The sequence below is a fragment of the Pelophylax lessonae genome, assembly GCF_965119305.1.
Source record: "Pelophylax lessonae genome assembly, chromosome: 11".
Taxonomy (NCBI): domain Eukaryota; kingdom Metazoa; phylum Chordata; class Amphibia; order Anura; family Ranidae; genus Pelophylax; species Pelophylax lessonae.
This window is the reverse complement of record NC_138778.1, coordinates 62,546,006-62,558,311: the sequence shown is the minus strand read 5'-3', so window position 1 is coordinate 62,558,311 and position 12,306 is coordinate 62,546,006. Positions and strand designations below refer to the sequence as shown.

Below are 12,306 nucleotides of genomic sequence, written 5' to 3'. Positions count from 1 at the left end.
TCAAAAAAAAAAAAAAATGTTGTTGGCATAGAAGAGCTATTCCTCTATGTGTGTTGTGAGGTTGGAATGGGCAATTTCCTGCATATGCTATGGAAATACTTTTTAGTAATTGGTAACTTATTTTTGACACCATTAGTACAGTATTTTCTACTAATTAACCAAATGACCCAAACATATGTGTATTGGGCTGGTTAGATGAGGAACATTTTACTCCACACATATAAATGACTATCCTCGGTTTAGTATTCATAGCACATAAACATCACAGAAATTGATCTCTCCAACTACTCTGTCAGAACTATTATGAAGAAATAGACATATTTTCATCAATTGCATATGGAGGTTAAAGACAAAGCCCCAAAACAAGTTTAAACTCAGGATATTCACAGAAGTCTTTAGACAGAACATCATGTGTTTTTACCACCATGTTGACGGGTTGTAAACTGGCTGTTTGCTGAAACTGGGGACAAAAAGACAAGGATACCTATATTCTATGATCATCAACTAGATTGTATTTGAAGAGCCTTGAATGATCATACTTTGGAAACACAGCCAAATAAATTTCTTATCCCAGGTGAGACAACACTGGGGGAATGTTTACCTCCAAGGACATCATCTAATAGACTTCAATGAAAAGGCAGCAATATTGGTTATCAAATATCATCGTACTTCATACATACTTCACACCCTCATCATCGTGCCTCATACTCTAAAACTTTAGGGACGCAAGATGCAAGCTCCTCCTTAACCAGCCACCATTTTGGGAAAGGCTTAGGGGACTCTGGTAAAGACCATTGTGAAGGGTAAATATGTTTTATTAATTTTGTTGATTATTTGTATGCTAAATATTGAATTTTCATTATATTTTGATTATATTCCCCAGATGTAACAACCATCGTAGATTTTCCCTTAACTTTATTTTTGTTTTTCTAAATGTTACCATCTTTGTTTGGCACTATATTAGCGAACTGGTTTTACATAGTTTGACTCTCACTCCAACTGCAGAGGAATAACTGTTGGCTACACAAATCGCAGATATTTTGTCTGATAATTAATTCTATTTTATATGGTTTTTACAAAGATTGTGAGAAATTAATCATTTTATTTAATTTGCAGTAACTCTGACAATTGCATGATCGTGTGACACTGTACCCAAATAAAATTGGTGTCCTTTTTTTCCCCACAAATAGAGATTTCTTTTGGTGGTATTTTATCAACTCTGCGGTTTTTAATTGTTTGTGCTATAAACAAAAAAAGACCGAAAATTTGGGAAAAAAAAACAATATTGTTTACTTTCTGCTATAAAACATGTCCAATAAAAACAATGTAAAAAAAATCTAATTTCTTCAAAAAATCTAGGCCAATATGTATTCTGATAAATATTTTTGGTAAAAAAAAAAAAAAAACCCCAGTAAGCATATATTGATTGGTTTGTGCAAAAGTTATAGTGTCTTTGTACTATGGGATATTTCTATGGAATTTTATATATATATATATATATATATATATATATATATATATATATATATTTTTTTTTTTTTAAAGTAGTAATGGCAGTGATCAGCGACTTGTTGCAGAACTGCGACATTGCAGTGGACAAATTGGGCACTTTTAAAACGTTTTGGGAACATTGACATCAATACAGAAACACCAAAACAGTGATCAGCGCTAAAAATATGTACTGTCAGTGTACTAATGACACTGGCTGGAAAGGGGTTAACATCAGATGCGAGCAAAGGGTTAAATATGTGCCTAAAATGTGCTTGGTTACTGTGGGGGAGTACTTTGGGAAGGCAGAGATCCGTATTCCTGCTTTGCAGAAACACAGGATCACTACCTTCCCTACGAACAGAATGACGATCTGCCTTGTTTACATAGGCAAACTGGCATTCTGCTTGTCTTCCGAATGGTCGGTGGGTCCCGACGGACATCGATGTGTCCAATCAGAGCAGAAACTTTTCACCGGCAGTGTGCATGCGCGCCCCAGATCCGGGAGTGCTGGATTACGTAATAGGTACGTGTGCCAGCACAGGAGAGCCACCTTGCTGCCGTATATATATATATATAGTATATGCTCGGCAAGCGGTTAAAAAGGAACTCCAAGCAAACAGCTAAATACACAATTGAAATGCATACTGTATATCAAAACTTTTTGTGTGTAAAAGGATTTATATTTTTCCATTAACTCATTTCTGAGATTTACACAGTTCTGCCAGACAGTGGAGTGTGGTTAGAGACCTCACTTGTCTCTACAGCTAAGCAGTACAGCTTGGTCACCCCTCTGCCCCTGATTTGACAGTGAAGCAACAGAAGCAGCAACAGCACACTAATATGCCCATCCTTCCTTGCAGTGGCGGCCCGTCCATTGGGGGCGCAGGGGCGCCACCCCCCCCTAATCTACATGCAGGGCACCGGACGCATGGATTCCAATGGTATTTTTTTTTATAGCACGTGGCTCTAATAGGCTTCAAAAAAGGGTGCAGAGCACTGCGCCCTGAGCCCAGCCAGTTGTGTGACAATAGCGAATGAATATACACTTTTGTCACACGGATTCTCCTCCTGACCAATCAGGAACGGGTCCTGAGACCCATTTCCCGATTGGCCGAAAGGAGAAGCCATGCTATTGGTCAAGGAGGAGGAGAAGGGAGGAGACGCAGGGGAAGCCCAACCCACGGAGGAGACTGAGGGGGAAGCCACCTCTGCTGCCCCTGCCTGCCCTCCACATGTCAGTCCAGGGTGAGTGAGCTGGCGACTGGGGGGGTATGGTGTGGGGGCTGGAGCTGGTGTGGTCCGTCTGCCGCCCCCCCCCAGCCCATGGAGCACCAGCCGCCACTGCTTCCTTGTACTTTGATCTCTCTTCTTGTTTCTTGTCATCATCATGCACTACAGTACCTCTGACTAGCGGCAGCAGTGGTCATTGTATTATGATGGCGGGGAAACCTCCCACTGTCAGGATACAATAGCGCAGTGGGTGGTGACTGTGTTTATGGGGGAATTGAGCTATTTTCTTTCCTTCAACCCCTGTTGACATGTTGGGATTCCCTCACTTTGGGGGGGGGGGGGGGATTTCCTCTCACTTCCCATTTTGGCTATGGGACAGGAAATGAAGGGAAATCATCCCAATGGGACACGGATTGCAAAACAAAACTGACAGGGGCTATAAACCTTCCTTACTATATCCAAAATGAAAACATTTTAACCTTTTAGTGACATTTTAGTGTTTATTTACAGTATAAAATCAGGAATACATATTTCAATTTAAAAAAATTATTAAAATTGACCAAAATGAATGCCAGAACAGAACAATCTTATTTAAGTGCAGTAGTTGTCTGGCAGTCAGGGACAACAAAGCTAAAGGCACACTTTTACCATATGCTGCTTAGCTGTAATCTCATATGTAAGAACACATTTATAGAGATAAATGGCAGATAAAAGCCTCTTGCTAGAAATAGTACACTAAAAGAATTTTTCATTCAAAAGGCTATTCTTAGCTAAAGTTCAGCATTTCTGCACAGAACTAGTAGAAAGAGGATTAAGAATCTATATCAAGGGATTATGCTGGAGAGAAAAGCCCACCTTTTCACCCTGCACTTACTTTCTTAATTTATATAGGGTTGACACTTTTTCCACAGATCCAAAAATCCTAGACTCTCTTTGAGATATCTTACAGTCTATTGTCACTAGCAAAATCCATATGCACACACGTACAGTAGTATGGCTGGAAGCTAATTATCCTACCAGTATGATAATGGATTATAGCAGAAAACCAGGGCACATACAGGAAACCCACACACAAGGAAAACAACAAATTCCATGCACGTTCAGTTAGTGGAGTAAATCTAAATTATAAGTATTTAGTGTGTCTTAACTCCTACAGTAATTCCAATAAAGAAGAGTTAAATCTCAGTCACATTTTTATTTTTGCCTGTGACTCTCTAGAGTCCCTTTTTTCCTGTGCCTGTGACATGAAGTTAAGAAATGGGTGATGAGGACATCAGTAGGAGAGAAAGATGTATGGTGTCCCCAGCCTCTTTGTCAGGAGCTGCTAACAAGATATGTACAGATCCTCACATTTGGGAAAATGCCATCAAAGTTTCAGTTAATGTTCAATCCTATACATTGGGGTTGATTCACTAAAACTAGAGATTGCAAAATCTGGTGCAGCTGTGCATAGTAGCCAACCCGCTTCTAATTTCAGCTTGTTCAATTAGAAATTAGTTTCTATGCAGATCTGCACCAAATGTTGCATTCTCCAGTTATAGTAAATCTTCTATTTTATGCCCTGATGAAGGGTGTATCTTTGGACCACTGAAACATGTTGGCTACTCTTTTAGCTTTGTTCATCTCTAGCTTAGTTCATCTAACCATACTAAAATAAAGCTGTGTCTGGACTATTGAGCAGTGGGGTGGTGTCTTATTTCTTATTTTTGCTGTTTATTACAAGTCTGGAAGGAAATTGTGGAGATCCAATGGGATGTAGAAGCCTCTCAGTAACCAGATCACTTACACCAACATCATAACATTATTGAGACATAACCAAATCCACAGTTCTATTTAAGAAATGCCCCTCATGTACACGGACAACTTGGGTGCTGGCCACTGTTGTCCATATCCCATCAGAAATGTGAAAAAGTGTATCCGTCCACTTTTAGCTCCTCTTGCCGTATTTATAAGTTGTCGACAAAATCACTGAATACAGCAATGTCTCCACCTGGGAACCAACCTTCCTTGACACTTTTCATCACTCATGGCTTGCTCACAAAGATAGGGGAAGTCCCCCCCCCCCCCCCAATTCCAATATCCTCGTGAGAAAGCCAGGAGTGGTGAAACACGTCAAGGAAGGTTCGTTCCCAAGTGGAGACATTGTTGTATGCAGTAATTTTAGCCAAGAGTGGAGTGCAAGTGATACATTTTTTCATATCATTACATTACTGTTGGATAGCAAAACCAATAGGAAAACCTCATAGCTTAGAAAACCTCTCGTGACAAAGCAGCTGGAGCCGCAATATGGCCAGAGTTTCCAGTCACAAGCCATCCTGCCAAACTCTTATTTCTTTAAAGTTACCCAGGGAAGGCACCAGCTCATGTTATTCAGGCCAATATTTAGACGTAGGGCTTTATTTGGGTATCCATAATCAATGTATATATTATTTACTATTTTAATATTTGCTCTATTGTCCTTCTGATGTATATTCCTTATCATACTGTATATTCTGACCTGCATCAGCCCAGCTTAGGGTTCATGGTGAATCCCTTTGGTAGCTAATTACTGTATATGTTTTATTTGCAATCCCTTGTTTGTTGGTCAGTATGGGGTTTCTTTTTAAATTATTTTACTTGGGAATGGGACATGTGCTTCTCTTGATATCTATGTAATACAAAATGAGGAATGTATATTATATTTGAGTGGTGTTGAATATTATTTAGGTCTTTTTTTTCTTATTTGTGTGCATAACATCAATATTTGCATTGCCAGAAGTTATAACTTTCCTTGCCTAACTTTTGTATGTGTTCCTATTGGAGAGATTTCTCATCATTGCCTTTCCTGACAGAGACTCAGTTCCCTCACCACTCCATCCAAAAGAAAAATCAAATGTTTGGGCTAGAGTTGGACTTAACTGTATGTTAACAATTATTTTAAACAGATACAACTACTCGGATTGGGACAATCAAGGACAACAAAATTAATGTTTCTCTCCTTGGATCCACACAAAGCTTTCGATTCCCTGTCTTAGGACTATCTCTTCTATGACCTTCAAAAAAATGTAGTTTCGACACCTACGTCCTGTCATTTCTACGCAAGCTCTATCACGAGCCCATAGCAAATCTACAAATAAAGGGTTACAGTTCTCTGCGTCTGTCTATAGGTAGGGGCATGGGCCAAGGATGTCCCCTGTCCCCAATATTATTTATCCTGGTCTTAGAGCCATTAGCTATCAGAATTTGAGACAATTAGGACATCCAAGGTATACCTTGTGGGGGTCTAGTCCATAAATGCGCATTGTTTGCAGACGACATATTGTTACTTCTCTCCTCCCCTGCTAACTCCATACCCAATCTATACTCTGACTTGAAACTTTTCTCCTTCATATCCCGACTAAGAGTTAACCATAACAAATCACTAGCTATGAATTTATCATTAGATCAGCGAACAGTCCAGGCTCTCCAAAACAATTCCCCCTTAAAGTGGCAAACTACGGCCTTCCCATATCTGGGTATCTACCTGACCCAGAAACTTCAAACCTTATACCAGCAGAATTACCCCCCTCCACCCACTATATAGAATACTCTTAGCTAACTTACAATGATGGGCTAAGAATCCCCCATTATGGTTTGGCAGGTTGCACTCGCTCAAAATGAATGTTTTGCCATGATTGTTGTATCTCTTTTGTAGACTCCCAGTGTCTTTAAATATGTCTCATCTAAGGAAATTTCAATGAAAAAGGGAGACAAGGGTCCCAGGGTGAGTAGAAAGACGCTTTATGCTCCTAGAGTAAGGGGAGGCTCAGGAGCTCCAAACCTGCTCAGATACTCAGGCCACTCAACTGTCCCTATTGATTACTTTTCACACTAAACAACGCCATCCAATCTGGATGCAGCTGGAATCCTCTTTCTTGCCTACGAGACCAGTTAGCCACCTGTTATGGTTACCAGCCAAAGTTCGAACCCCTATCCTATGCCCCTACTTTCTTTTCTATAGGATTATGGAACAGGCTATCCTCAAAACAGACTTCATGAGGGTGGCCTGAGGGACCGACATCCTCTAGTGGGCCCTGTGCTCACTGACCAGCACCCTGGAGTTCAATTGGAATTTGCCATAGTCACAGGCTGTGAGAGCAGACTGTACGGGTTGAAGATCTCTCTCATACCTATATCCTAAGGCTCATCAGTGTATTCTAAGGATAGTTAAGTTGACTCATCCACATATCAACCAAGCCCACTGCAGCCTTCTCATTCTTTATACTCCAGGTTAGGAGAATATGTAGACTACTATCTCCAACCACTAGCACAAAAATGCCCAGCCTATTTGAAAGACAGCAAAGATTTAATCAACCGTATAACCAATATGAAAGTGTCAGAGAATACCATTTTAGCTAGCATAGACGTCAATTCTCTTTATACTAACATTAAGCAAAAAGATGCTAGCAAAGCTGTAGAGTGGGCCCTTAAATCGGAAAATAAAATCCCACGTGAACAGATTGATTTTATATTAGAGGTTTTAAATATGGCTATGCAAAACAACTATTTTTGGCATGAAGGGCAATATTTTAACCAAACAAAGGGTGTCGCCATGGGGGCCAAGTATGCCCCCACGGTAGCTAACTTATTTATGAGCAAATGGCAGTCGGAAACAATCTTTAAACGTCCCCACAACCCTCTCAAGATGTATGTTAGATACATCGACGACATTTTTATCATATGGGAGGGGTCTAAGAATTCTTTTATGGATTTTATGTCTGTAATAAATAACAATAAGTATGGGATTAGTTTTACGGAAAGTTTTAACACACAAGAAGTAAATTATTTGGACCTTACAATTTTTAAAAATGGTGACAATCTTTTTACTAAAACATATTTTAAGAGTACAGATCGTAATAGTTATATCCCCACTAATAGCGGACATCACCCAAAATGGATCTCAGCAGTACCGAAAGGCCAACTGCTGAGGATTAAAAGAAATTGCGATAGAGATAGTGACTTCAATGAACAAGCAGAAATTTTAATGAAAAGGTTTGAAGAAAAGGGATATAAGAGAGGTAATTTAGATAAAGTAAAAAAACAAGTGGGAGGTCTGGAAAGAAAAGTATTATTGAGTGATAAACCTAGAAATAAAGATAACAACAGAAAGTTTGACATTGCGTTTTGTACAGAGTTTAACCAGCAATATAAACAGGTTGAGAGGAGTATAAGAAAGCACTGGGACATTTTGTTAAGAGATCCGGTTTTTAAACAAATGTTACCTAGTAGACCTAAATTTATCTACAGAAGACCACCAGTCCTAAAAGATAAGATTGTGAAGAGCATCCCCAACCCTCCTAAGAAATTGGGAACTTTTTTAGATAAAACAGGGTTTTTTAAATGTGGGCGATGCGTGGCTTGTACAACGTGCTGTAAGGACAAACGTAGGAGTATAAATAACTTTGTTTCGTGGACTACTAAAAAGAAATATGAGATAAAGCAATTTATCTCATGCTACAATACACACGTGACATACTTACTACAGTGCGAATGTGGCCTACAGTATGTAGGCCGCACTACAAGAGAACTAAGAGTACGCCTCAGAGAACACGTTAGCAATATAAAAAAGGGGTTCCGTAAACATAATTTATCTAACCATTTTAGGCTATTCCACAATAAGGATCCATCCAAGCTTACATTTTGTGGAATAGACAGAATCAGCCCCCATTGGAGGGGTACACACATGAAGAGGGCTGTATCCCAAAATGAAACTTGGTGGATACAGCAGCTTAAGAGTATGGTGCCGACAGGTTTAAATGTAGATTTAGATATAAATTGTTTTATAAATGATTTTTAATTTCTATATTTATTTTCATAATCATCTGTTTATTTTATAAAAATATTTTATTATCTACTGTGCTTTTTAATATGAAATTTATATTGTATTTATAGATTATAGTATGCTGTAATATGGTGAGAAATTATAGAGTATATGGTTTTCAGCATACTAATGTATATGTATATAATGTGTTAGGTCTTTTTTGTGTATACACATAGACAGGGCAACCATCAAGGCATACCGGAATTCGATCGGTTAAATATCATATTACTGAGGGGTCGCTATAGATCCAAATTAGTTTATTATTATAACAATATATTGGTTTATGATTATAGTAACATGATGATGGTATGTGGCATTTTACTTCACATGCTGCATATATTCATACATTTTTGGGGCATTATAGTACTTCCGGGTGCACCATAATGGAGATTGATAGGCAGCCCATTGTAAAGGGAGTCCTAAGATGGCGGCGATTGACTTCCGGTCCGCCTCAGGTGTTTACAATGTTGCATTATTGATACCGTTATATATAGTACTACGTATTCGTGACGCCTTTGCTTTTGATAACGCTCTGATTGGCGGAGCGAAACGCGTCAAGCCGTCCGAATACGTAATACATCACTTCCGGCTGCAACCACTTCCGGCTTCCGGCTTCCGGTTACGCGGGTGGAACGCACGGCCATTTGTTTGGCGTCCCGCGGGTTTGCACAAGGCGATATTTTTTCCTGTACAGTGTAAGTGTTATTTGTTTTGCGTGTGAATAAACAAGTCTTATATACTGCACGATGATGGCCCTTTCTTTTTATGAATCGTGAGAACATAACCTGGAGATAGAGTGAGAGGCTTGTGGTGCGTTACCTTGCTCCTGTTGGCGATCCAGTGAGGGATCTACTCCATTTTATCTACTGATAAGGCGTTTTTACATCCAACTTCTGGTGAGTGGGGAGCTGAGAGGGGAGCGCCACTTCACCTGGATTGAGCACGAGCACTTTTTAATATTATTGGAGCACGAAGCACTTAAATAAAGCACAGAGACTTTTTTCACTTTAACATTATCATGGACTATATAGTATATAATACATATTTGTATTTATAAGTTTTTTGCACAAGTTTTTTATGCGGTATTTTCATATATGGAATTTATAACTGATATTTATTGTGTGTACTTGTGTAATATATATATAGATTTTTTAAGGCTGCACTCAGTATAATTTTGCACTAGCACTTTATAGAATCACATATATTTTGAGGTGTTTAGACATAAGCAGCGCAGGTACATAGTTGTTTTATTGTTTGAGAGGTATCACCTTTTTTACCTGCAGCAGCTTATATTGATTTAATTATTTAATTATTTTATAATTATTTTTATTGATTTTGGAGCATTAACACCCATTTATCCTAAGCGCGAACCCTTTATATTTGCAGTATATGAGGGGCTCTGGTGATAGTGGATGGCTTATGTGGTCAAACTGCCCTTGTCCCTTTCCATGCCTTCTTCTGGACTATGAGGGATAGATAATCTCCTGAATGTCTGGGCGACCCTAGATGCACTTACCCTGATTTGGTGGAAAGCTGAATGCAATCTGATCCTCTGCATGGACAATTTAGTCTTCATACGCCTTTAGACGGTTGATTTGCCTCTATATATGTGGGACCATCTTTGATTTTATAAACAACACTGTGAATACTGTGATTCCTCTACACCTACCCTTCCCTGAAGAAGCCTAATAGGCGAAATGCATCGGATACCCCTACCTTGCACCACTCTAGGACAACACCATGTGTACTTATGTGGGGCTGGGTGTGGGTAAGGTGTTACTAAGAGGTCCACATATGTTGATTGTTCTTATATATATGTCGGTGTTTGTATAACTGTACCTTTGTTGTACAGAATTTTACAATATGTATTTTCAATAAAAGGTTTTCTTTATATTTATCTTGTTGGAATTTTTTGTCTCTCAAGGCGGTAGGACTAGCACCGACATAGCCCCCTTTCTTTGCCTACATACCCTGTTTTTTGTCATATTTTTGGGGTGATGGTGCAGCAGTTGACTGGTGGAACGTTAATTTATGCTTCTCAGAATGTTATGTTTCCTGTAACATCGTTCAGCATGACCCGTTTTGTGGTGGGTCAGTGATGGTCTGGGGAGGCATATACATGGAGGGACACACAGACCTCTACAGGCTAGACAATTGCACCGTGACTGCCATTAGATATTGGGATCAATTCCTTGGACCCACTGTCAGATCGTACGCAGGTGCAGTGGATCCTGGGTTCCTCCTGATGCATGACAAACAATGCCCGGCCTCATGTGGCGAGAGTATGCAGCTAGTTCCTGAAGGATGAAGGAATTGATACCATTGAATGGCCCCCACAGTCACCTGACCTAAATCCAATAGAACACCTCTGGGACATTATTTTTCGGTCCATCCGACGCCGCCAGGTTGCACCTCAGTCTGTTCAGGAGCTCAGTGATGCCCTGGTCCAGATCTGGGAGGAAATACCCAAGGGCACCATCTATCGTCTCATTAGGAGCATGCCCCGATTTTGACAGGCATGCATACAAGCACATGGGGACATACAAATGGTACTGAGTACCATTTTGAGTTGCTGCAATGAAATTTCAGCAAAATGGACTAGCCTGCTGCATCATTTTTTCGCTTAGATTTTTGGGTTGTCTTTGAATTCAGACCTCTGTAGGTTTATCATTTTTATTTCCATTAAACGATGTGGCATCATTTCGTTCCTAAGACATTACCCAGTCCACATCAGTATAGATATACAGCATGATATTTTTCCCCATTGAGATCTGATGTGTTTTCAAAGTGTTCCTGTTTTTTTGAGCAGTGTATATATTTATTTTATTATTTATTATATAGCAAGACCTATCATATCTGTAAACTGTGCACACCACAAGTACACATAAAAAAACAATTCTCAACACCAAATTTTGGCTGTATAGGATATGGATTGATGATCCCAACAAATTTGGGTACCAGCTGTGTTCTCTAGACATTCATGCAAGACCTATTTCAAAGTGTATGATGAATGGCTGTGCCCATTTTTCTTCCACCAATCAGTAGTGCTTTCCAAGATAAGGGACCATGGAGCTTTTATCTAGTTCTCCTCCTCCCTCCTCTATAGCCACAGACTTGGACACTAAGGCAATATTTATGAAAAGATCTAATGTAAGAAATATATTTTGGTGGTCAGATCATGCTGACATGTTTTGACTGACCACAGATGTCCATAGGTGCATTAACCACTTTCCCTCCCCATCACTTTGTCTTTTTCCCCATAGAGCTTTAAAGCAAAGGATAAATAACATGAATACTCACAGTCATTAAGTATGGCTGCATTACATATGCAAATCAAGAAGTGGGTACGTATCTTGGAGCACTAGTTTCTCATAGGATCATCTGCATCTTCTATGAGTGGAGAGGACATGGCATCATGTAGACTCAGCTAACAGGAGCTGAGGTACTTCAAAGGCAAACATACAAAAGGCATCCTAGGCAGAGAATAAAAAGAAAGCATTAGGTGTCAGCAGTAAGTGCAGAGGGCATTTTATTTTCATAATGTAGTAGAAAAGTATGTATCTGTTCCCAGTCATTCTAAATCATGTTGATGTCAAAAGGGTAAGAGGAGCAGAAGTAAACACTGCTTTATAGGAACTGAGAAGTTTTGTCCCTGTACAGACCTGCGGGTACTAGAGATGAGTGGCATGATCTTGCCGAAAATAATTTATTCATGAAATTACTAATTTCAACTTCAGTGAAATGTG

At 39.4% G+C, this 12,306-nt stretch overlaps 1 protein-coding gene across 1 annotated transcript in view; it reads right to left on the bottom strand.

Moving 5' to 3' along the window:
• LOC309566747 (trinucleotide repeat-containing gene 6C protein-like) overlaps nucleotides 1–11,896 on the bottom strand; it is a 456,012-nt gene extending 444,116 nt beyond the window's left edge. The window contains exon 1 of the mRNA XM_082272022.1: nucleotides 11,861–11,896. Coding sequence (XP_082128148.1) covers nucleotides 11,861–11,881 — 21 coding nt within the window. The 5' untranslated portion in view covers nucleotides 11,882–11,896. The remainder of the gene's footprint in view (nucleotides 1–11,860) is intronic.
• Nucleotides 11,897–12,306: the final 410 nt, after the last annotated feature.